The 26,958-nt window shown below is 49.7% G+C and overlaps 1 protein-coding gene across 1 annotated transcript in view; it reads right to left on the reverse strand.

Annotated features, from left to right (window-relative positions):
• NPAS3 (neuronal PAS domain protein 3) overlaps positions 1–26,958 on the reverse strand; it is a 1,515,755-nt gene that overhangs the window by 26,675 nt on the left and 1,462,122 nt on the right. Inside the window, exons 11-13 of the mRNA XM_078659389.1 lie at positions 26,079–26,272; positions 23,469–23,575; positions 2,684–2,828 (exon numbers count right to left, since the gene is read on the reverse strand). Of these exons, the coding sequence (XP_078515515.1) occupies positions 2,684–2,828; positions 23,469–23,575; positions 26,079–26,272 (446 nt within the window). The remainder of the gene's footprint in view (positions 1–2,683; positions 2,829–23,468; positions 23,576–26,078; positions 26,273–26,958) is intronic.

Below are 26,958 nucleotides of genomic sequence, written 5' to 3' on the forward strand. Positions count from 1 at the left end.
GTTTCTCAGAGGACGGCCCTGCTGCTTGAGACCTGCCTTGTTCTTCACAGGACGGCCCTGCAGCTTAAGGCCTGCCTTGTTCTTCAAAGGACTGCCCTGTTGCTTGAGGCCTGCCTTGTTCTTCAGAGGACTGCCCTGCTGCTTGAGTCCTGCCTTGTTCTTCACAGGACTGCCCTGCTGCTTGAGGCCTGCCTTGTTCTTCAGAGGACTGCCCTGCAGCTTGAGGCCTGCCTTGTTCTTCACAGGACGGCCTTGCTGCTTGAGGCCTGCCTTGTTCTTCACAGGACGGCCCTGCTGCTTGAGGCCTGCATTGCTGCCTGAAAGAGAGAGGACCATCTCCTTGAACCCAGGACTACCAGAGTGACTCCAAGGCTCAGCTGACTGACCTCCTGTTCTGAGTTACAGGAACACAGCAAGCTCTGGAGCCTCCCAACAGCTGCCCAGTTGACCTGCAGCAATTGAACCTGCCTGGATCTGAAACTGGAGCTGCCTGAGCTGTGATATCCGCTGCTGGAGTGAGTTCCTGATCCCCAGGAGGTGCCTTCCCCGGTCCTGGACTTTTGGCTGCATCAGTCGAGCTCCTCTTGTGAAATCCTGAAGCTTTTTGCCGCATTTTGAGAAGGAAACTTTTACAGTTGAACTAACCTGGTCCCTGCATCCAGCCCACACTACATCACGTCGGCCTGACCTTGCGACATTGTCCCGGTCCAGTGCGAGCAGTTACCCAGAGTTAGCGATTTCTGCTTCTTGGCGCTATTTTTACTTAAACCTTTAAAACTGCATATCTTCGGTTTTACTGATTGGATTTTTACTGTTTTGGTCTCATTTTATTTATTGCATTTTACTATTTTTCTAAATTAGAGTGGGATATTTTTTATGTTGTATTCACTTTATTACTGTTTGTGTGCGACATAAATATTTAACACTTTGCCTCTAAGTTAAGCCTGACAGCGTTTGTGCCAAGCTACCAGAGGGTGAAGCACAGGCTAATTTTGTGACTTTTGTGGTTCCCTCGAAAAGGATTGTGGTTGTTGCTGAGGAGGGGTTTCACCCCCCTGAATCAAACACCCAGGGGCATATTACCAACGATTAGCGATATTTATCGCTAACTAGGCTTAGCAACAAATTTTTTATCGCTAAGCATCGCCGGAAATTATCGCTGAGATAACGTGCTATTAGCAACGTTCATCTCCAAAGCGATACATTTTCCGGCGATAGTGTGAATATCGCTGAGAATACAGCGATATTCACGCATTAGCGAAAAAATGCTCTTAGCCATGTTATCCACCTCCCAATGGATAACATGGCTAAGAACTGGTCAGAGCAGGCGTTAGTTTTTGGCGATAGCGGGAATATTTCCATCGCTACGCCTGCCTTGCTAATAGGCGATAGCGACGTTAGCGACTGCCTTCAGTCGCTAACAGGTTGGGTACACCCACTTTGCATGTCATTAGCGATAAATATCGCTGACATGCAAAGCGGGACCCAAACCGCTCGCTATCGCCTAAAGCTGTTGCTAACTGCTGTTAGCGACAGCTTGCTAATAGAGCAATAGAATTATCGCCGCTTAGCGGCCGAAAATGGCCGCTAAAGCGTCAATAATTGCCTATCGCCCTGCTTGGTAATATGACCCCCAATTTCTTATAACTCCCCACCCAGGAAGTTTTATCATGGGAGGAGGGGCCAATATTTGTTTTTTCTGTCACTTATCACCACGCTATACCTGGTGGTGATGGACAGAAAAAAAGGACATCACCCCATCCACCTAAAGAGGGCTGGCAGTGTAATGCTCGTCCTCCAATGGCTGTTCGAGAGATCGACTGAGCTCTGCTGATTGCAAGCTGGTGATCCTCCCGACCATGAACAGGGTGGGTGGACCATTGGTTTGGAATCTAGGGTACCACGTCACATTTGTGAAGGAATACTGATCTTCCAAACTGCAAACCTACCCCTTGATTTTTTTATTCTCTTTTAAATCATTTAGTTAATCCTTTTAATCTGTTTTTCCTTGTAAATTAAATGTTAAACTACTTATCTACATTCCTTAAAAATCAAAGGGCAGATGTAGAAAGATCCCTGTAATGAAATGTGGAAGTAAAGGGACTTGTGAAACATGTGGAGATGAAGGGCCCGATTCACAGAACTAACTAAAGACAAAATCCTAAACTTACTACTTTTGGTATTCACTGTAGTTAGGATTTTGTCTTAAGTTTGTCTTAAGACAAACTTAAGACAGACTTAAGACAGACTTAAGACAAACTTGCAGACGTAAGACAGACTTAAGATAGACTTAAGACAAACTTAAGACAGACTTAAGACAGACTTAAGACAGCCTTAAGTTGGGATTTTGTCTTAAGTTTGTCTTAAGTCTGTCTTAAGTCAGTCTTAAGTCTGTCTTAAGTCTGTCTTAAGTTTGTCTTAAGTCAAACTTAAGACAAAATCCTAACTTGTGTGAATACCAAAAGTAGTACGTTTAGGATTTTGTCTTCAGTTAGTTCTGTGAATCGGGCCTGAAGTAATGCTGGGCAGAGATGATGAGGCTGAAGGAACAGGGTTGCACCAAAGCACCGGACACCACTCTGCCCTCAGTAAAGCAGATGCTGCTTTCTCTGACCTTTGACCCACAGTAGCCCCAGGCAGCCCTAAGTCCTCGCGCCCGGTTCCACGCGCCCTCGGACTCTACCTGAGGATGTAGTTGACCCAGATGATGTTCTCGGTGGTGTTCTTGGAGTTGATGGCGATGGTGGCGCACGACTGCACCCAGATGTACCCCCCGTTCTTCTGCATCCAGCGGTAGTACTTGGTCACGCACTGGCCCTTGCTTAGCACTGAAAAGACAACAAAAGAGAACTCGTGAAAACTCCAGAAAGACACAGAAGACGTTTATTTTATTTTATTTAGAAGTTTTATATAGCGCTAGCCAGACCCGAGGGTATCCAAGCACTTTCCAACATGTATCAAAGATTAAATCAAACATAAGAAGTGACCGTAGTAGAACACAGTGATTCGTGACGAGTAAAGTTCAAACACAAAGGGCCTCATTTATGAGAAATGACGCATCGCTTCTCATTGCGCCCTCCTTGCGACATTCCTGATGCGCCACATTTAATGTATGACGCATCATATCGCAAGGAGTTACAGATACGTCAGTTTTTCTGACGTATTTGTAAGCGCAAAAGTGACTCATTGCTGGAGTGTGTCACAAAAGTGACGCAACTCCAGCAATGCGTCCTTTCACATGGGGCAAGCCACATGTGAAAGGGCCTGCGTCAGTCTTACGCCTGCTGTGAGGCAGGCGCAAGATTTTGACGCAACGGCGTCCTAAAAGTGACGCAGTGAAATCTCATAGATTTCACTGCGTCACTTCTACGACCCTTCCTTGCGTCAATACGCCCCCCTGCATACATTATATCTGGCGTAGGTATAATGTGGTGCAGGGGTTTACAAAGTGACCCATCTACCTAGATGCGGCACTTTGTAAATATGGCGCAACAAGGAGCATTTTTTACGCCACTGGTGCGTCACAAAAAGTGAGGCCCAAAGAGTAGCAAATAGAATGTAAGGATACGCGGCGAGTACACAAGTGTGGTGAGGTGGAACCTGCCCACTTGTGAGACTGAGAATTTTCACTCGGGGTTGATAGTGAAACGGGAACTGGGGCTGTTATGGAAGCAGAAGGTGAAACAACCTGAGAAACAAGTGGTCTGCAAGCAGGAAGTATGAGAGCACCTCTCCACACCTGCAAGAAGTTTCACAGAGCTTAATTTGTACTATAAGTGGCGGTGCCCCAAGTTTGTTTAGAAGCCCGCGGCCGGCGCTATCGAAGGTCCAGTGCCCGATACCATGGCAGCAGGGTCATGGTACCACCTCGTGCCTCTTTCATCCACCACCAGGCACTCCCTGGCTCTTTACCTCATTCTTTAGGGGGCATTTTCATCCTTGCCTTCTCCCTTTGCCACTGCTTCTCCGTCTATCTCTCCCCCCTTCTATCCCCCCTCCCCTTGAGTGTTTTTCCCTCTCTCTTGCTCTGGGGGGAAATCAGATGAGGAAAACTAAGTGCCAGTCCCCAAAAATAAGTGTTGGTGGGCCCAACCTGCACCCACTGGCTCAAATTAAGCACTGCATATTCAGCTCTGCCCACAGTTCAAAAAGTGCCTCCTTTGCCACAAGTATCCTTCTGCCCCAGACCCAGTCTATGCACCTGACAAACACAAATGTTGCCTCCCTAAATATAAAGAGGGCAACATTTCTGGTCTGAAAGTGAATCTGGTGTCTACAGGAGGCAACAAAGACTTCTGTGCTCAGCCTCTTGTTATAGTTCTTTTAGGATGGGAATGTCTCCTACATGGCTCCGGATAGCACCCCCCCGCCCTTTGTTATTTTCCCCAGTACGTCACAGTATATTTCTGATTTTTACCCAGAAAATCCAACTAACTCTCCTGCAGATTGTGGGGTATGGAAAAATCACCCTTTTCATGTGGTTTCAATGCTTTCTCCTAGCAGCAGGCAGCTGTATTGCACTGGCATTATACATAGTGTACCATGGTTTTAAAAGTAACTCTGAGGTTCCATGTAACAAAGTATGTGTCTATAGGCTTTAGATTCCTTTCTTCAAGAGATATTGCATTTAACTCATGATTTTCACAAGAAATAAATCAGACCCACCCAAGAACAGTTTTGCACCAACTGATGATACCCAATCAGGGTGAATCTGGTCCCGGGTTGTTTGTGTTCTGGTTCAGAGGGGACCTGGCCTGGCGGTTCAGGCTCGACTGTCCCTATTGGAGCAGGGTCAAGACTGATTTGCATATGGCTGGGCCTCACTTTTTGGAAGGAGGAGCAGGAGTTTCTTTAATGTTTTTCAATGGAAGTAGGCAACAGATACTTTATCAATGGATGGAGAAAAAGAAATATTCTCATCAAAGCTTAGCCCATCCAGTCGCGGAACGATTTGAGTTTAATCAGCACAGTGTAGTGTAGTTTCCACTAAGCCGTAGAAACTGCACGTTTGTGGACAACAAAATCTTAGGATGGTGTCAGACTGATTCCATGCTCCCCCGTAGGATATGTTGTAGCTTCGACCAGCTAGTGCCACCATTAGCCCCCCTAACCTAGACAGGGAGCGAACAGTTCTGACAACCACTGAACGTGAAAACCCTGTTCCCTCAGGAACCCCAGTGACAGATCTAGAACCTTTCGCTCACACACTCGTGCTCTCTTTCGCTCAGCGAAATATACAAAGAATACACAAAGGGACGTTTTTCAATATTTATTGAACCAAAGTGATTCTTGGATAGAAAATATGTGCTGCAAAAATCAATAAACAGAAGCAGACAAAAGTTATAATGCGTGTCAAGACAGTGAATAAAATGAAGAGTTCCACCATCTTGCTGAGACAACTTATAAATGCATTCAAATACAGTACTATAACAGTCTAGCGTACTCCTATGATGAACAAACCTAACGTATGTGACTTCATTGCACAGCACGCTCTTGCCTCTACGGGCTACATCCTCCTCGGAGACCTCAATTTCCACCTGGACAACCTCGATGACCAAAACGCCTCATCCATACTGGAGAACCTTGCCACCATCAGCCTCAAGCAACTGGTCACCTCTCCGACCCACTCAGCAGGACACACTCTTGACCCCATCTTCTCCACAGCCAGCAACATCTCCTTTAGCCACACCTCCGAACTACAGTGGGCCGACTACTGCTGCAGCCATCTCTCCTTCACCAAACGCACTGTACACCAGCACGCCCACCGCCACCCACGCAGAATCTGGAACAAGGTCACTGAAGACCAACTCACCATCACCCTCACAGGAACCCCACCACCAACATCCACGGACGCCAACGCCTCTGCACGCAACCTCCACTCATTGATCTCCAACTGTGCTAACACACGGCCATCCTCAGGTAACCCTCAGGCAAGTAACCCTGCAAGAAAGCCAGATGTTTCTATCCTGCCCTCCAAGAGTCCAGGCACACTTGCAAACGGCTTGAAAAAAGATGGAGAAGCATCAAGGCCTCGGCAGACCTCACAGCCATCAAAACCGCAGTCACTGAACACCACCACCTCTTCAAATCAACTAAGAAAACGGTCATACAAGAATGCATCAATGCCAATGCACACAACAGCAAACTACTCTTCACCGTGGTCAAAGAGTTCACCAAACCCGGCACGGAGACGACAGACATCCCCCTCTCCCAAGACCTCTGCAAGAACCTCACCACCTTCTTCCACTGCAAGATCAAGGTGATCTACGACAGGTTCACTAACCAAAGCCCACCAACCCCAAGTCAAACCACTGCAACCAATGGACCCAGACGCCAGAAGACCCAACTCAACTGGATCTCCCTCACCACCGACGATACCCTCAAGTTCATGAAGAGCATCCATTCCGAAGTCTCCTCGGATCCCTGCCCCTATAACATATTCAACAGAGCCAGTGCCTCCATCGCACCCTAACTCTGCTGCACAATCAACTGCTCCATCAAATCTGCCATCTTCCCTGAAGACTAGAAACACGCAGAAATCAACCCCCTGCTGAGAAAAAAATAAACCATATGCCGACCCGCTGGACCTCAAGAACTACAGACCCATCTCCCTGCTCCCCTCCCCAGCCAAAGTCATCGAGAAAGCCATCAACACCCAACTCTTCGAGTTCATCGAATCAAACAACATCCTAGATCGCTCCCAATCTGGATTCCGAAGCAACCACAGCACCGATACCACTCTCCTCACCACCACAGACGACATATCCATCTTCCTCAAAAGAGGCAAAACTGAGGCTCTCATCCTCATGGACGTCTTGGCCGCTTTTGACACCGTCTCCCACAACACCCTCTCTGCCAGACTTCACAACACCGGAATCTGTGACAAAGCCCTCGATTGGATCTGCTCCTTCCTCACCGGCCGGACACAGAGAGTCTTTTCTCTCAGAACCCAGAGAAATCAGCAGCGGAATGCCACAGGGCTCCTTCCTGAGCCCCACCCTTTTTAACCCCTTGACCGCAGCGTAAATTTTGCCGCCGTGCTGGGTTTTTAATGTGTGGGCGAGGTTCGGATGGCCAGGGGCCTTCCTCCGCACACGCCCACCGTGACATGTGACGGCTCCCGGCCGTCACGCAAGGGGTTAACATCTACAAGGCCTCGCTCGCAACCCTCACCAGAAACCAGAGACTCAACATTGTCTCCTACTCTGACGACATCCAGCTGATCCTCTCCCTCTCCGACTTGCCACCTGGATGAAGGACAGCTGCCTCAAGCTGTACTAAGAAAAGACCGAAGTCCTCTTCATGGACTCCACCCCCTCCACCTGGGATGACTCCTGGTGGCCCGTAACCCTCAGCTCCCTGCCCACACCCACAGACCACACACAAAATCTCCGCATCATCCTTGACTCCTCGCTATCAATGAACCGCCAGATCAACGCTGTATCATCCTCCGGCTTCCACACGTTCCGCCTGCTCCGAACGATCTTCAAGTGAATATACACCGAGACAAGGTAAACAGTCATGCACTCGTCCGCGGCAGACTCGACTAACGTACTCTGCACCGGCACCTTGAAAAAACTCCAAAAGAGCACATGACAACAATACAAGGAGGATAGCGGGAAATCTTGGATCAGGTTTGCCAACTGAGCCAGTAAAACTGAGGGCCCCATGTACTACTTTTTGGCATTGGGCAGCGCCACAAGCCTTCCTGCTGCGCTGCTCTACGGCAAAAGAAAAGGGCAGGAATGCGCTGTATCCATGAGATATGGCAGCTTCCCGTCCTCTTCACCTGTACTGGCTCCCAAATGGTTGCCATGCACCAACGCAGGCACCCTTGAACCGTGGTGCAAGGGTGTCTGCGTTATAGGACTGATAGGGACTCCTTCCGGCACAAAAAAAAAATGGAGGTATTTTCCTCCTTCTACGTGCGTTGCAGAATGCAGCACACATAGAAAAAGGAAAAAACAAAGAGGAAGAAAGTTATTTCTTCTCGTTACACCACCCCTGGGAGGCGTAGGCTTCTGAAGCATTCCAGGTTTACAGCTCGTTGTAAATCTAGGGACGTGTCAAATGCCTTGGGTGTTAAATGGGAGCACCCACCACAACACCCATGGCATGCCTCCCAAAGGAAGTGTGAGGCAATGCAGTGCCTTGCGTTGCATTGTCTCACACCATATCTACAAGGCCATGAAAAGCCATGCAGAGGGGGAACATCCTTTACAACGCAACTTTCACTCCGCACTACCATTACGACGCAGCTATTACAACGCAAGTCGTTACAACGACTTGCGCTGGAGAGTGCTGTAGGATAGGGAATAGTTTAATTTTCTATCCAACACCTTCCCTACTATCCATGGGGACTGGAGTTGGAATAGAAAATTAAACTATTCCACTATCCAGCGCCCCCCAACGCAAGTCGTTGTAACGACTTGCGTTGTAAAAACTGCGTTGTAATGGCATGCGGAGTAAAAGAATGCGTTGTGATGTCATACATCCCACGCAGAGTGGCTTTATGTGACTTCGTAGATAGGGGTAAGCCCAGGACGCCGCCAGAACCCCATTAAAAGTGACGTTCCGGCGGCAAACCTGGCCTGTAACTAAGCACCTGGAAGTGTAGGGCTCTCAGAAGGAGAATCTTCTCATAGTAAACCTAAACGGGCCATGTTGACTGCTTGTCTTATGTCTCTCAGAAAGAAGAACAACAATGCCAGTCAGGGCCGGCCCCAAATCAGATTGACCGGGACAGCGCCCTGGACAGAAAGAAACTGTGGTGTTTGTTGGGGGGCAGGAGGTCCTTGCGGTGTGCCGGCAGGAGGTGTGAGAAAGATGGGAGGAGGGTAAGGGGTTGATGGGGTGATAACAAATACTTTGAGGTACATCAAGGGCTGATTACAAAGTCTTAAATGGGACACAGTTGAGACCAAGGGCCAGTAGGTTGCCCAATACCGGTCGGTAATGGCCGAAATTACCGAATTTCGTCCGTTACCGACCGGTATTGGGTTTTTGAGATGTAGGTGGCATTTTTTAAGGATTCGGTATTTTAACGAATCGGTAATTTAAGGATTCGGTAAAATACCGAATTCTTAACATGCCGATTCGGTAAATTACCGAATCCAGGATGTAGGAAGCATTGAAGCTAGTGCATTCCTCAGTTAAGTATTCCTTATTTACCACCAACTAGAAGTTGGTGGTAAATAATGAAAACCTGTTGAAAAAGCATTTTTTTTGCTTTTCCAACAGTGCCATGTTGCAGACATACATGCACAATTGAGGGGTGCAACAGGGTGTCAAAGTGCCACCCTGCCACCCTTCAATGTTTCCCCCAATTACCGAATCGGTATTTACCGATTCGGTAATTGACATTCATTCCTATGGGCCTCCAGGCCCATAGGAATGAATGTCAATTACCGAATCGGTAAATACCGATTCGGTAATTACCGAAACTTACTGATTCAGTAATTTTTTAGGAAAAATTACCTACATCCCATTTGCCTGTTCTTAAATACCGAATCGGTATGATTCGGTATTTAAGAATCGGTAATCTGGGATTACCTACATGTGGCCCCAAGTGGGGTGGATGAGCTGCTGTCGTTTGAATGACATTAACCGGGGCAGCTCCCGGCTCCGCTCCTCGGAATATTGGTGCCCCAGTCCTGGGCTCAGCCTGCCCATGTCTAAAGCCTGCCCTGACTCCAGTCCAGCTCTATCGATAGGTCCACCCAATAAATGGATTTGTGTGGACCTATCGATAAAGCGAATCGCTTTAGACCAATCCGGTAAATCAATCCACTAGAAAATCTAAATTTTGGGAAATTTGGGATAACTGGGTGGAGGCAGGGGCGAGTCATTTATAAGAAGCTTCACATTCTTCACTATGAGGGGAGGGTAAAAATGGTAGGATGTTAGGGTGTTATTATCCATATTCTATTTTCACATTTATGATTTCTGGGTCCAATGATTAAAAATATGCCATAGACAAGAGTCCCAGGATGGGATTATTCTTTCCTCTTGTAAAGAGAGAAAACAGTGGTCTCTTAAAATCTCGAGATTAAGGTTTAAGACTATTTCAGACAGTAAAAGGTGCGGTTCTGGAGATACGTCGTGTCCCTCTCTCCCTTGGGAGTGTGACCAGACCGGTAATAATCTGCCTTTGAAATTTTGGAAATGGTCGGAAAAACCTCTCTTTGATTTTGGAGCATATTGTGGTTAAATGAGGACTAAAAAAAAATTAAAATAAAATAAAAAATAAAAAAAATAAAAAATTAAAATAAAGCGAATCGCTCGCTTACGAGTGCTTTAGATATGGCTCTTCCCGAGTGAAGGGCTCTCCTTTCAGTTATTCAGCCAATCACCTCAAGAACAGGAGGTGATAATCTTCAGCACCCAAACCTCGGGATTAATTCTTCACTTCTTTAGAAACAAAGGGGCATATTACCAACGATTAGTGATATTTATTGTTAACGATGCTTAGCAACGAATTTTTTGACGCTAAGCATCGCCGGAAATTATCGCAGAGATAACTTGCTATTAGCAAGGTTTATCTCAGAAGTGATAAAAATCCTCGCGCTAACTGCCAAATGAGAGATTATCTCTGGAAAACCAACGATAATCTCTCGAAGTTTGGCGTTAGCTTGATGATAGGGGCTCACAAACTTAGCCATGATAGCCACCTTCCATAGGATATCATGGCTAAGTCAGGAAAATACCAGGTGTAAAAAAAGCAGTGCTAACAGCGGTTAGCGCTGCTTTTTTTTTATCACTAACAGGGTTAGCGAAATCCTTGATAATAGGAGAAATGTCGCTTAAGAACATTTCTCCTAATATTTTTCTCTGGAACGCCCCCTTTGCATCTCATTAGAGATGCAAGGGGAAGCGTAGAGAAAAAGGGTGCTAACATGCGAATTTGCGTGTTAGCACCCTGTTGCTGATAGGGAGATAATTTTATCTCCGCTTTCTTGGCTTTTAAAGCCAAAAAAGGAGGAGATAAATCCCTTGATAATATGCCCCGAAGTATTTTTCACATAAAGACATAAAGAGAGTGCGGCTGCTTCCTCTATCCAGTGCAGCTCTGCCACTCCCAGCACTCGCCCACTCTTCTATCAGAACAGAGTGGCTGACAGTGTCGAAGGCAGCGCAGAGGTCGAGGAGGCCAGGGCTGCCATCCCTCGTTGGTCCAACACCATTCTCAACACATTTTGGACTGTGCTGAGGGATGGAAGTCAGATTACCAGGGACTGAGTAAAGAACTTTTAGGGATGAACTGAAATAGGTGTTTGTTTACTGACTTCTGAGGCACAGAGTAAGAAGGGGAACGTGGGGATAGTTACCTGGAGGTGCAGTGTTTTCTAAACAACAAAACTTCACATGCATGTTTCACATCTTCCAGCAGCTTGTTGGGCCTGAAGCAGCAAGAATAATCTGTGCCACAAGATGGAAAATACAAGCTGGACAGGGGTCATCCGGTGACCCAGAGTTAAAGATCTGATTAATTTGAAATACAGCCTCATGGGACATGGGAGATGTACATTAGAGTCAAAATGTATGGACAATATGCTCGTGCCATGTTGTAGGCGGCAGACTGCACGCGTGAGACTCGCATCAATACCGCCATATGTATCTTGGATGTTGTGCTCCTGAGTGGTGCACAAAACTCAACCAAGAGCACAAATCATCTTCATTTTGGACTTTGAAACCAACTGGACAGTATCAACAAGGAGGGTGCAAGAGTTATAGGTACCATGAGATTTTTATCCAAGTGCCCGCCTGCTCCTGGAAAGGCACCATGGGGCTCATTTATGGCATTTTGGCGCAGTGCAACAAGGCACTACGACAATGTGAAAGGGCCGGGATGCACCGTATTTATGCAATATGATACATTCCTGTCCTTCCTTTCCTGCGCTGGTGCTGTTTCGGCAGCCAAGCGCCAACGTAGGCACCCTCATACCATGGTGCGAGGGTGCGACCATTATAGGGAGGATTGTTTTTGTGCAGGGAGAGGCATCTTCAAGCACCAAAACAATCCTACAAGAAGAAATTACGTTATTTCTCCTCATTAGGCCTCATCTCAGGAGGAGGTGGCCATTCCCCAGGTTTACATGTTTTTGTAAATTTGTGGCAGCCTCAAACTCCATGGGTGTTGCGTAGGGAAACCCACCGCGACGCCTCCTGGGCACCGAGTAAGGCGACACAATGATTTGCACTGTGTCACCGTACTCATAATTTATGAGGCTAAACAAATCCACGCAGGGAGGCTTTGAGTGGCCTCATAAATCGAAATGAGAACCCTGCGTCACACATGTGCCACTTTACGTGGCCCCTGTCGGGCTTATTTATTCGTTTTTGATGCAAGGCAGTGGAGCAAGTCACTTTGCTGTGCTGTCCTGCGTCAAAAAGAAAGGGCAGGAATGCGTTTTATCTGTACGATCCATCACGTTCCTGTCCTCTTCCACTGCGCTGGCGCACAATTAGCTGCCTTAAGCCATCTCAGGTACCCTTGCAAGGGTGTCTACATTACAGGAATTATTGTTTTTGTGCAGGAAGGGACACCTTCTTGCACAAAAAGAATCAATGGAGGCGTTTTCCTCCCTCTATGTGCGCTGCATTCTGCAGCGCACATAGAAAGAGGAAAGAATTGAGAAGAAATAGAGTTATTTGTCTTTGTTACGTCTCCCCTGGGGAGACGCAGGCTTTTGACGCATTACCAAGATTACAAGTCCCTGTGAATCTGGGAATGTTTCAAATCCATGGGTGTTGCGTGGGAACACCCACCGTAACGCCCATCGTACGCCTCTTTGATGCAGAGTGACGCAACGCAGTGAATTGTGCTGCTTTGCCTTACTCCATATCTACGAGGCCATGAACGGTCTCGCAAAGTAGCTTCGCGTGGCCTCGTAGGTGTGGGTCTGCACTCTGCACCGTCGGTGTGTCATAAAAAGTCATGCAGCGGCGGTGCATTGGGCTTGTAAATAAGGCCTGAAGGAGCTTGTTTACTCGTTTATTTATGCAAGACAGCCCAGCAAATCACTTTGCTGGGCTGCCCTGTGTAAAAAAAGGCAGTTATGCTCTGTATCTACTAGATATGGCGCATTCCTGTCCTCTTCCACTGCGCTGGTGCACAATTGGCAACCAATGCAAGCAACTTTGCGCCATGGTGCAAGGGCGTCTGCGTTGTAGGAATGATTGTTTTTGTGCAGGAAGGGACACATTTACAAGCGTTGAGCATAGGACAGCACCGCAAGCCTTCTTGCTGTGCTAACCTACATCAAAGGAAAAGGGCAGGAATGTGCCGTATTTATGAGATACGGGGCAGTCCCGTCCTCTTCCCCAGCGCTGGTGCACAATTGGCTGCGTGCACTAAAGCAGGAGCATTTGCACCATGGTGCAAGGGTGTCTGTGTTGTGGGAATTATTGTTACTGTGCAGTTCCTGCACAAAAACAATGAACAGGGGTGAGTTCCTCCTTCTATGTGCGCTGCTGACTGCGGAACACAGAGAAAGAGGAAACAAGCATTTGAAATGCAATTGGTCGCGCATTTGTGGATGTTAGAGCTTTTGAAGTTGTAAATGACAATGTTTTTCAAGTTTGTTTGTTTCTTTGCAGTGGAGTGGTCAGATTTGCAGCGCTCTCTTGCCATTTGTATGGTCTCGCGCTGCTGGAGAACCAGAAAATGGGAAACAGGTTATGAGGGCGACGGGGGGTGGAAAATAAATTACACCAATGGAAAAGTAATTAAATCGAGAATGAACCCAAATTGATTATCACATCTATATCGGGGGTATAGTGGAAGGACTAACCCACAGGACATGCTAGATGTAGCATGGCAAAGCAGATGCCTGACTTACCTGGGTGTTTGAATATATCATGTCGCCGCCGATTTGTTAGAAGGTAATATTGGACGAGCAATACGAGCCACCAAGAGAAACTTTGAATTTTGGGGGACCCTCCCGCTGTCATTGGCAGGATGGGTAGCACTACTAAAGATGGTCACACTACCGCGATTGCTCTATTATTTTGGCTCATTACCACATTGGGTCCCGCGCAAAATATGTACCCAACTTAACACCATGATCACTGGATTTTTATGGGGTTCTGGGAGACATAGGGTAGCGCTCACCACCATGATGAGACCCAGGAGGGAAGGGGGCTTTGCAGCGCCAGACTTTGAGGCCTATTATCACACAGCCCAAATACAGTGGTTTACGAAGTGGATGGCGGGGCGGCTTCGAAATGAGGACGTCCATGGGAATACAGATCCGGGTTTCAGACTGCTGTCCCGCGTGCTGTTGCGGCTTCCCTTGAGTGAAAGAGAAGCCCGGGGGACTTATGGGCGATGCGCCACAGCTGGAACCAGGCTGGTAGAAGAGCCCAGCAGGGACCCCCATATGCGCCTGAGATTCCGCTGTTGGTCTGCGAGGCCCGGTAAACGTTGTTTACAACGCGGTGTTTACACCGCACGACCTTTACCACGCTGCCATTACAACGCAAGTCATTACTACGACTTGCGCTGGATGGCGCTGTTGGTTAAGGAATATTGTAATTTTATATTCCAACACCTTCCCTACTTTTACGTGGACTGGTGTTGGAATATAAAATTATAATAATCCTCAATCCGCGACCTCCAACGCAAGTCGTTGTAACGACTTGCGTTGTAAAATGCGCGATGTAAAGTACAGCGATCAAAATGATCGCGTCGTACTATCATACATCCGCGAGGCCCTGCCCCATGGCGGAGAGTGGCAGGGACTACGGGCTTGGGAGGAGGCGGGGATCTCCACTATTGGAGACCTCTACGAGAACAATACCCTGCTCCCCTTTAATGATTTATTGGAGCGTTATGAGCTTCCCAGGAGTGACTTTCTTTTACATGCAGCCCTGACAACAGCCATTCGTAACACATTGGCAGAAGGGGATGGTAGAACCGCCAACCTCTTTACCTTGCCAGTATGTAGTGATCGCGGCCGGGAAGATCAAGGCAGTAACTGGCCTCTATCGACGGCTCACCCAAGAGATACGGCGCCCCTTGGGGGGCCTGCGTCTTAAATGGGAGACAGACCTAGGTATGCCCATAGCTGAGATGCTGTGGAAAGAACTGGTAGAAAGAGCCTGGAAAAGTTCCAGAAATGTGCGTTTCCAGTTAATAACTTTTTTTGTTCTCCACAGAGCATATCTTACACCGTACAAGTTTAATGAGTATTTTGGGGTCCGATCAGCCTGTCCGAGGTGTAATTTAGAAAATGCCAAATGTTTACATATGTTCTGGGACTGCCCATTAATAGAGGGGTTCTGGAGGGAGGTATCTACTAGATTAGGCGACATAACAGAACGAGACATAACACTGACCCCGGGGTATTGCCTACTACACTGGTTTCCTCACACCGCCCGGAATAAAATTACCTGCAAATTTATAGACTTGGGGGTGGTTCTGGCTAAAAGGGAAATCACCAGTCATTGGAAGGCGAACAGTGCCCCTAGCGTCTTGCGGTGGCTGAGGGAGTTTATTAAATGGGCAGATTGTGAAGGGATATTTAGAGTGCAAATGGCCCAAAGAACTGGTAGTGAAAAAACACTGGAAGCGGCGACAGCGTGGGGGGCGTTAGTAGAGTTGCTCAAGCAACCGAGTGACGATAACAAACCACCCCCGGAATGAGTAGAACCGGATCTGGAGGTTGGAACGCTGCCCTACCTGTGCATGCAGCCTGGCTGACTGAGAGTATATACTGCAGAGGGGTTTACCCTTGTTAGATGGGAAACATCCTAAACCACGATGATTTAACCACGACTCACCTGAACAACGAGGAGAGAATACCGAAGACTGATGAACAACGTCGGCCGGAACAACGAAAGGCTGAACAACGAAGTATAACGTGTCCTGTATAACGTCACTCCTCATGATTAAGGGAAGATTAGGGGGGGTGGGGGGTCTCCCCCCAAAAAAAGGATAAATTAAAAATAAATAAATAATGGTATGCCTTGTCAAAGCATAAAAAGATAGAACATTTAGAACAGTTTTTTTTTTTTTAATTGGTTCACGCAAGAAGTATTGCAAGTACAATAGTGCCATCTAATGTCCAAACACGAGATGTTTAATTTCGTGGTTTAGGAAGTCGTGCTTAAAAAGGTAGTGGTTAAAAATAGATCGTGGTTAGGCTTTCGTGGTTAAGGCAATTGTGGTTTAGGCAGTAGTTGTTTAGACATACAACCTTGTTAGATTTCTTCCTACTAGAATTTTTTTGTCTGATGCCTTGTATAAATGGATAGTATTCTCCACAGAGAATCGGATGATTGAGCGACATGCCTGGGGGGTGGGTGGGGATAGGAGTTGAGTGGGAGAGAGGGGAGGGGGGTTTCTGTTCTTTTATTCGTTTGTTGTGACACTTGCAAGTTCGTGATGGAATAGACTGTTAAGATGCCAGGTATCCACTGAAGGGATATAGAGCCTGGCTCGCCTGAGGACTCTGATTTGACCTCAATGTAGTGTAGACATTTTGCACAAGGTTCACATCTGACGAGCAGCTGAAATGGGTGGATTGAGATCATTGTATATGGATGTTGATATTGATTGTCAAAAGTACGATGTAAGCTCCAGACCCTCATTGTATTGCTTTTGAATGCTTGGATGCTACTGAATAAAATCTGTTCACAAGAAAAAAATCTACATGGGGGTGGACAAAATATATCCACTGGTGAAGCATCTCAGTGGGTGCAGTGTTTGCTGCAGAGACACAGCAGGTCTCAGATTCCAATACCTCCGGATTGCAAATAAATCTACATTCCTGAGCATCCGGGTGTGGCTGTAGCTACCGCTGTTCTGGGTTTGGAGCAGCCCTGGCCCTCTCGCAGTAGCCTTCCTGGGGCCCTAACTCCACCGGCGGTGTTTGTGGGGGGTCTGCCCTGCGCCCCTATGGCCCTGAAAAGAGACCCGAGACCTTGGAGGGAAGGGTCCCAGCAGGGGTCAAAGGCGCTGAAAGGATTGCTGTGGGCTTCTAGGCACTCAATGCCTGAGAGAAGCCAAGAGCTTCAGGCTCGCCCCCGCCGGAAGGGACCCACCCCAGGTGCAGCCCACCCAGGGGCGGCCTTAGGCATGTGCAGGCTGTGCACCTGCACCGGGCCACCAAATCCCAGGGGCCACCACGCCAATATACCCTTAATATAATAATCCTCCGAGGATGGATACATATTTTCGTGGCGGCCCCTGGCAGGGATTGGGTGGCCTCCGGCTCTGTTCCACTTCCAAACACCCTGACTCCCCCCCTCTTCACTGGCCTTCGCGCTCCGCCCCGCCCGGACCCCCTCTTCCGGGGGCCCCCACCTACGCTCCCTGCCCAGGGCCGCCATGAGCCTAGAGCCGCACCTGGCCCACCCCTCAGATGTATTTGATGCAGGCTGGCACCCCAGGGCTGGCTCTGCACTGCATCCTTCCACTGTGGGTGCACTGCACCCCGCGGCCGCTGGAGGGCAGCGCTCCCCCGCCGGAAGGGACCCACCCCCGGTGTAGCCCACCCCTCAGATGCATTTCCTGCAGGCTGGCACCCCAGGGCTGGCTCTGCACTGCATCCTTCCACGGTCACCGGGTGCGCTGCCCCGCGCGGCCACTGGAGGGCAGCGCTCCCCCGCCGGAAGGGACCCACCCCCCCTGCAGCCCCCCCACCCTCTGCAGGCTGCCCAGGGCTGGCTCTGCCCTGCATCCTTCCACGGTCTCTGGGTGCGCTGCACCCCGCGGCCGCTGGAGGGCAGCGCTCCCCCGCCGGAAGGGACCCACCCCCGTGCAGCCCACCCACCCTCTGCAGGCTGGCACCCCAGGGCTGGCTCTGCACTGCATCCTTCCACGGTCACTGGCTGCGCTGCCCCGCGCGGCCGCTGGAGGGCAGCGCTCCCCCGCCGGAAGGGACCCACCCCCTGCAGCCCCCCCTCTGCAGGCTGGCACCCCAGGGCTGGCTCTGCACTGCATCCTTCCACTGTGGGTGCACTGCACCCCGCGGCCGCAGGAGGGCAGCGCTCCCCCACCGGAAGGGACCCACCCCCGTGCAGCCCCCCCTCTGCAGGCTGGCACCCCAGGGCTGAGTCTGCACTGCATCCTTCCACGGTCACTGGGTGCGCTGCACCCCGCGGCCGCTGGAGGGCAGCGCTCCCCCGCCGGAAGGGACCCAGCCCCCCCTCTGCAGGCTGGCAGCCCAGGGCTGGCTCTGCACTGCATCCTTCCACGGTCACTGGCTGCGCTGCACCCCGCGGCCGCTGGAGGGCAGCGCTCCCCCACGCACCGCCGCAGCCTGTCCTTGTCCCGGCTGCTGCAGTGAAAAAGCACCGAAGGCGGCAATAAATTTGGCTAAATTAGCTGCTAAATGGTTATCTCAAGTAATATGTATTTGCATTAATCATCTTTGCTCTAAAGCAGAACACGCCGGAGTCGCCGAGAAGCAGTAAATTCATATTGTCCATTTAATTAGGCCTAATAAAGACTCAGACAAATGGGGGCGGGGCCCAGACCCTAAGGAAAGGCGGGAAGTCACAGGGGGAGGTTTATTTTTCATGAAGTGACGTTCAAGGTCCAGAGGGTGAGTGACGGGCGGACCCGCCCTTCAGCGCCAGGGGCCACTTCAGGGCCTTTCTTGCTCAGAGGGCAGTCTGATGGAGTGTGTGTGGGGGGGGGGGGGGGGGGGGGGGGGGGGGGGGTACATCTGGGGATGGCTGCACCCCGAGCACCCCAGAGCACCTAGTGCTGTCACACCCTCCACCCCATAAGCATCTCTCTAGGTCTCTGACAGCCCCCTCTCTCAAGCCCTCTGTGGGGCCCTCTACAACTCTTTCCTTAGTAGAACAGCTTAGAAGGGTCCCTGTTTCTTCACTGCACACTCGTGTCTCCCACAGCCTGCATATTCTCTCCTCCACAAACTCAGAAAATTGTTCATCTTTTTCACAATTCCTCGAAGTTTAGTTAAATCCCTGCTTCTCTGGGTTGTTGTGCTCACCTTGTGATCCTCTGCACATAGCCTTCTTCTTCTTGAGTTTATGGTCCCCTGCTTACGTCATTCTCCTACCCTTCGATCTTAAATGGTGCGGTCCCTCTAAGGCGCTCATTACGGGCTCCCAGGAGTGGTTTTCGGGGGGATGGCGGTGATTGGGGTACACAGCCCCAGGCGACTGAGCAGGGCCCGTCCCCACAACCCATGACCTCCTCCTCGGATTCTCTCACTACCACAGGGCAAAAGTGCCCCTCATCTCTCCAATCATAAGTTATTGCTAAACACAGCACCCCCTCTTGAAGTCTGCACCCCCTCCACAGGTCAGCGCCCGGTGCGGCCGCACCGGTCGCACTGCCCTAAAGCCAGCCCTGCCTCCAGTGGTCCCTTGTTTCTGGACCCGAGGTGACCGGCCCAGTTTAATCGCGCAGATTCACACTCGGCCAGAGGCAAAGCCCCCACCGCCTGCTGCCCCCAGCAACTAAAATTAAAAAAATTTAATATGAAGGTTGGAGCTTTTTTAAGTTCAATTGCCCTCATTGTCTATTCTATATCCTGTCTGATGCTCCTGCGCTGCTCCCACGAATCAATCCGAGGACACTCATTTCATTTTCAGCCTCCAGTTGCAAATTCCTTCACATTTACAGTACGTTTTAACATTTCCACTTGTTCATTCAACTTCTTTATTGATGTACACTTTATTAATCTGTTAATATTATTTCATTTTCTAAGTAGTCGCGGACCCCAGAGGAGGCTGCACGGATCCCCAGAGGTCATCAGCCCGCAGGGTGGGAACTCCTGCCCTAGATAAAGTGGAGGGGGGGGGAGTCTCCGGGGCTGTGACCCGAGGGAGGGTGAACCTAAACCGGAAACGGGCGTCTCACCCGGATACCCGCTCTGCCCCTGAAAGACACGTCAAGGTGCCCATGCACTGGGTTAATGTGTGAATGCCAAGGCTGCTCGGGAGCGCGTCTTGGCGCTATTTCATGGAGTCACTTGAAGCTTCCCGGTGACAAAGATTTATTCTTTAGTGAAATTGTACGGTGGCCAGCTGAGCTGTGAGGGGATTCCGTTAATGGAATGGTAAAACATGTTTGCACCAGGTACAGTCTGCATATTACTAAGATCTATAGTTTGAAAGTACTTTTTTATCTTCTGTTCGTTTTCTGGCAGGCTGGCTTACACGGACTGGTCATAGCGGGCACTGGGCAATCCTCCGGTGCGCCGCACGGGTGGAGGCCGGTTTTGGGCCCCTGGGGGCCGTTTTTGTTACAGGGCCGTTTTTGCAGCGTACCAAAATCGGCCGAAAATTGGCCCCATCAAAGAGCTTGGCGGCACCCCCAACCCCCCCGAGTGGGGAAGGGGGGCTGGGTGAGCACTTTGCCAGGGCCGGTTATGGTTCCCAGTCCGGTCTTGGCCCCCCCCCCCCCCCCTCCCCACCCCGGCGACCCACCGGGGAAACTCAGGGTTACATTTCCCATAGTTTTTTTTCTTCGACTTCTGTTAAGTCGCAGTCTGCCTGGAATTGTTAACTGTCTCCGTCACCTACCTGTGGAGTTAAAGAGGAACTCAGGATGGGGTTATAAACAAAAAGAATCCTGGGTTGTGCAACTTATGAAAAAACACACAGCGAGCGCTGTGAAATGAAGGTGCTTATGTATGAGAGGCTTGCGCCGCCAGAGCCTCACTTTTTTATGACGCTCTGGCAGCGCAAACCTCTCAATCAACTTTATGAGGCGACGCAAAGTCACCCGGCGTGGCTGTGCATAGCGTCATAGATATGGAGTATGACGAAGAAGCGCAAGTCGCTGCCCAGCCTTACTCGGCGTCACGGAGGCGTTTCATGGGGGCTGCGGTGGGTTTTCCCTCGCAACGTCCATGGATTTTAACTCTGCCCTAGATTTATTTAATCACATAAACCTGGAGCAGTGCCAACACCTTACGCCTCCCGGGAACGGCTGTAGCAAGCAGAAATATTTTTATTTCTCCTCGTTTTTTCCTCTTTCCGTGTGCGCTGCATTCTGTTGTAAACATAGAACGAGGAAACCGAGAGTAGTGAGGTGCTGACTCCCGCTGGTCCTACTGTTGCTGAAGGGTTCCTTCCGTGCTTCCTCGGTGCATTGTGGGGGATGCAGAGACCGCTCTCCAGAAGCAGTGTGGACACAGCGTGACGTGGCGGCGGCGTGTAATCACAAGAACACACAGCGAGAGAGGAGCGCAGAGACTCAAGGGAGTCAGCGGAGAAGGTACAAACATTGAGTGCTGTGTTGATTTTTCTTTTTCTCTCACATGAGAGTAGGAGGCTGACACTGAGGTCCGGTGTTGTGGGGGTGGAGGGTGTGGTGGGGGGGCGGTGGGGTGGGGGGGGGTTGCAGTGGTTTTGAGATGCGACACGTTTTCATTTTCGCACAGTAATCTTTGTACCACATCATTAGATGCCCCGCTGTCTGGGCCGGAGTTTAAAGCCCCCAGATCTTACCTGACCCCCGCACCGCCCCCCCTGTGCGCACCTTCATGCTGACACAGAAGCTGTGAGAGGCTTCATGGCAGGGATGGGGGACTCAGCAGCCACAGAAGACGCTGAGGTGAGAGGCAAGAACTCAGCAACCACAGGGCCCTACAGCAGGATACGGTTCAGCCGCGGCCCGTGCAGGTAAGAGCGCTGAGGCGGTGGGGCCAGGTGGGGGGATTTTGACAGACAACCACGAGGGAAAAATAATTATTTATTTTATTTTCCCTCGAGGTCGTCCGTCGAAATCCCCCCACCTGGCCCCACCGCCTCCACGCTCTTACCTGTACGGGCCGCGGCTGGCCTCAAGTGCAGGCTAGAGAGACATAGGCCCTAAGGGTAAACGTCGGTTACAACGCGGTGTTTACACCGCACAACCTTTACCACGCAGCTATTACAACGCAAGTCATTACTACGACTTGCGCTGATGGCGCTCTTGGTTAAGGAATATTGTGATTTTCTATTCCAACACCTTCCCTACTGTTACGTGGGCTGGAGTTGGAATAGAAAATTATAATAATCCTCAATCCGCGCCCTCCAATGCAAGTCGTTGTAACGACTTGCGTTGTAAAGTACCGCTTTCGAAATGATCGCGTTGTACTATAATACATCCGGCACTAAGCAGCCATAGCAACCTTTTTCCTCATGGGTACATATGGCTTCATCAGCCGTAGAGCGGCTCTCGTGGGTACATAGACACTCATCAGCCATAAGCAACAGTGGGGGGGGGGAGTAAGAACTCACAAGCATAACGCCTTCTACCAGCATATGGATTTGGAAGTCATAAGAGACAACTTTGAGAGACTTCAGGACTCAGCAGCTCTAGCCGATGTCTTTGAGGGTCATCGGGACTCATAAAGAGATGGTTTGGGTGAAGATAAGGACTCAACAACCATTGGTTCTCACAGCAGCATATGGACTCAACAGCTATAGGGTCTGTCTTTACATAAGGACTCAACTTCCATAGGCAAAGACACTGAGAGACACAATGAGTCAACTGTCGCAGGGGAGGCCTTGCGAGACGTAAGAACTCAGCAGTCACAAGCCATGACCATGAGGCAAATAAGAACTCGAGAGTCATAGGGGTTGACTATAGGAGACAGAAGCACTCACCTGCTATAGGGACTCACAGCAGCATATCAATTCATCAGCCAAAAAGAGGAACGTAAGAGAATTAGGGACTCACCTGCTATAGGGACTCACAGCAGCATATAAATACAGCAGCCATATGGAAGGCTGTAAGAGAATTAGGAATTCAGCAGCCATGGGGACTCACAATGGCATTTGGACTCAGCAACCATATAGCCCCAGGCAGCAGAGGGCTCTGCAGCCGCAGCAGATAGACATAAGGACACAGCAGCCATAAGTGACTGCTGAGGCGGATATAAGAACTCAGTAGACAGGCAGCCTTTCTGAGACAAAAGATCTCAGCAGCCATTGGAGATGGCCTCGTGGAGACAAAAGGACCCAGCAAACATTGGAGATGGCCTCACAGAGATGTAAGGACTCGGTAACCATAGGAGTCCACAGTAATATATGCTAGGCCTGGGCGGTAAATTCTGTTCCGCTTGCGGAATTTGGGTAATTTCGCATTCCGCGGAGAACACGGAATTGCCAAAAATTCTGCAATCCGCTTGATTTTTTGCTTGTTTGCGCTTTCAAAGTACGTGTTTACAAGTTTTTGCCCCCGAGCACGCAAACAGCGTTCGCGAACAGGAAAAAAGCATCACGAACAGGCGGAACAAGCAATTCCGCGTGTTCGCAGAACACTGCCTGCTCGCAGAGATCTTTTACCATTTCGCGGAGCTTTGCGTAGCGCGACTACTCGAATTCCGCCCACCCCTAATATAGCCACAGTAGGAGGCCTCATGGGGACATGAATGGGGACTCATCAGCCCCAGACGGATGGCCTTGAGACATACATTTGCTAGCCAGATGCTGCACAGTGTGAAGGGGTCGCAGCCAAGGGGCCTCAAACAGACGTATGGGCACAGCGCACTCACAGTCGAGGTGGCAGTGCCGGATTCCCTCCACGTCTTCGGCATGGATCAGCTGGTAGCATCTCTTCCCCACGATATCCACCGGAGACATGTCCATGTAATCAGAAATCCTGCACAAGAGGAGCAGAGACCAGTGAGAGAGCAGCAGGAGCCAACCAATCACAGACCACCAGGCACATGCATAGAATATCAAGAACCAGCAATGGAGGCTAAATCAACAGGAGGTCAGCGCAGCCAATCACGCAGAAGTATGAATCCATCTGAGGGAAACTCAACTAATCACTAAGGAGCATGGACCAAACAGAAGAGCATGGGCCAATCACAGAGGAGAACAAACCTGTCACTCAGGAGCATTAATCAATCAAAAGAACACTGAGTGATCATAAAGGAGCACTGACAAATGAGGAAGGAATGAGATTCAATGACAGAGAGAATGAACCAATCAAAGGGAAGAACAAATCAGCCTCACTGGAGCAGGAACGAATGACCTAGAAAGGAACAAATCACAGAGGGTGATACCTACCTCACAGAGAGGCGTTAGCCAATCAGAGAGGACCACGGACCAATCACAGATGAGTATGACTCACACACAATGGCGTATGAAAGGACCACAAGGAGTGTGATTTAATAGGTATTTCTAGCTTTCTCGCCTGGAGTTAGAATAGTAAACAAGCCTCATGGACTATTCTAAGGCTGCAGTGAGAATATTCAACTTGACCCCCCAGTCTCTGCCACGCCCACAGGGACCATGGACCAATGACATAAGAGCTACTGGTCAGAGAGGCACGACCAGGGGATGGATAAGCATGAACCAATCATGCTGAAGCATGAACAAGCCTATTTTACCCCAGAGGGTCATGAACCAGTCATGGGAAAGCACAAAGAAATGTGATTGGAGAACTAGCCTATCATAGAGGAGTACTAACCAATCAGAGGAGCCTGAACCAACTACAGAGGAAACGCAATCTGGTGCCTTTGGAAGTTTCCCGTGGACTGCGCCTTTCGGCCTTTACTGCGCATGTGCGCGCAATCCAGGCATGCGCACTGGCAGCCCTACTGACATCATGTGCAAACGGGTTTGCAAACCCATTAGCGCATGCAAAATCACTGACGGCATGTACAATTCTTAAATCGCAAGTCGCAATTCATTTGCGACTCGCTATTTAGGAATTGCGAGTCGCAATTAGGAAGGGGCGTTCCCTTCCTAATTGCGTCCACAAATCAATGTACGAATGTTTTGTGACCGCAATCGCGTTCGCAAAACACTTGCAAATTACCACCCTCTTCAAGGGGGTGGTAATGGGGTCGCAAAAGGGAAGGGGACCCCTTCCCCTTTGCAAACGCAGGGGAAAATATTTTTAAGGGCAGGCAGTGGGCCCAGGGCCCTAAAAAAATTAAACAAAAACGTTTATTTTTTTATTTTTTAAAGCATCCAAAACGGGCTGCATTTAAAAAAAACCTGCTTCATTTAAAAGCAGTCCCAGACATGGAGGTCTGCTGAGCCCAGCCGGCCACCGTCCTTGGGGGGCCTGCCATTCCCAATGGGGTCGCACATTGTGAGAGCCTCATTAATATTCATGAGCCTCTCTATTTGCGACCCCATTGGGAATCGTAAAACAGTGTAATAACACTGTTGTACATCCATAATAGTGCTTCGCAAATTGCAAGTCACAAAAGACTCGCACTTTGCAAAGCGTTATTTTGCGCGTCGTACATCTAGCCCATAGCCTTTTCCCCACTGGTGGACAGTGCTCCTGGTAGCAAAGCCCTATCTCTGGTAACTGTCCAGCTGGTCATGCTCTCAGTACATGTCCTTTCATTCTCTGGCTGACAAAGCGGTTAGTGCCCTGTCTTTTCTTACCATGGTTGGCAAGGCTCCTTCTGTTAATGCCCTGCACATAGTCAAGTCCCAGCTGGTTGTGCTCTTAATGCCCTGTCCTTTCTTCCAATGGCTAAAAATGCCCCTTCTGTTAATGCCCTGCACACAGTCAATCCCCAGCTGGCAGAGCTGTTAATGCCCTGTCCTTTCTTCCAATGGCTGGCAAGGCTGCTTCAGTTAATACCCTGCACATAGTCAATCCTCAGCTAGCAGAGCTGTTAATGCCCTGTTATATCTTCCAATGGCTGGCAATGCTCCTCTGTTAATGCCCTACACACAGTCAATCCCCAGCTGGTTGTGCTGTTAATGCCCTGTCCTTTCTTTCCATGGTTGGCAAGGCTCCTGTGGTTAATGCCCTACACACAGTCATTCCCCAGCTAGTGGTGCTGTTAATGCCCTGTCCTTTCTTCCAATGGCTGGCAATGCTCCTGCTGTTAATGCCCTGCACATAGTCATTCCTCAGCTAGTAGTGCTGTTAATGCCCTGTGCTTTCTTTCCATGGTTGGCAAGGCTGCTTCTGTTAATGCCCTGCACACAGTCAATCCCCAGCTGGCAGAGCTGTTAATGCCCTGTCCTTTCTTCCAATGGCTGGCAATGCTCCTGCTGTTAATGCCCTGCACACAGTCAATCCTCAGCTGGTTGTGCTGTTAATGCCCTGTCCTTTCTTTCAATGGCTGGCAATGCTCCTGCTGTTAATGCCCTCTCAGGCTGTAGATACAGAACGCCACACGCACCTGTTCTCACAGTAGATGATGTTAAGGTCCATGTTGACCCGGGTGACGAACATGTGGCAGTCGATTCTGACTTCGTTCATCGTTGGGGGCGGTAGAGCGTGGGCGACCACCACCAGGCCCATGACTTGGCTTGGAATCGTGCGTCCGTGAGACAGGGACACCCGCAGCCGCAAGCGGCCTGTGATGTGGATGACCTGAGAAGAAAGAGACACCAGGGGTGAGGGCAGGAAAGAAACATACTACCATGGATACACTGAGATACCCATGCCCAGGGCAGCAGTGTACAACACTCCCATCAATACATTGACAGACATCGTTGTTGAGGATAGCGGTGTATGACACTTCCAAGATACGCATGTAGCCGGCGCAGCTTTGCCAACATCAGGTGTGGCTCCTGCAGGAATGCTATGTGCGAGTGTCACCGCTTAAGGTAAGTGTGAACAGTGTATCGTTTAATCAGAGTGGCCATGCCCCTCACGTTCCAGTTCAAGAAGTTATACTGTGGAGTCGCAGCCCTGCCAGGTGAGCCTACATAGCATATGTAGAATTATTCGAAGAGAGGAGGACAAGTCTCACCTGCCCGGTAGCTCCCACATGCTGCCCCGTTCCATCCTTTCCCAGTGAGTATCAACAGTGTGAACGACAGTCAGGCAACTCCAATACCCAACTAACACAAAAAAACAACAACTATCTCCCCCTCCTCCCACAGTCTCCTTGGGCCAAGCAAATCCTCAAGTCCCTGCCACATGAATGCAGCAAGTACAGTAAAAGAGTCCGGGCATGGTAAGCATCCGCAGTGTGGTAAGCAACAGACAATGTTTCCTGGCCCACTAGCTACCATGCATTAGATGCCAGCCTCCCATCACAGCCCTCTTCCCCA

Source organism: Lissotriton helveticus, chromosome 9 (genome assembly GCF_964261635.1).
Source record: "Lissotriton helveticus chromosome 9, aLisHel1.1, whole genome shotgun sequence".
Lineage (NCBI taxonomy): Eukaryota > Metazoa > Chordata > Amphibia > Caudata > Salamandridae > Lissotriton > Lissotriton helveticus.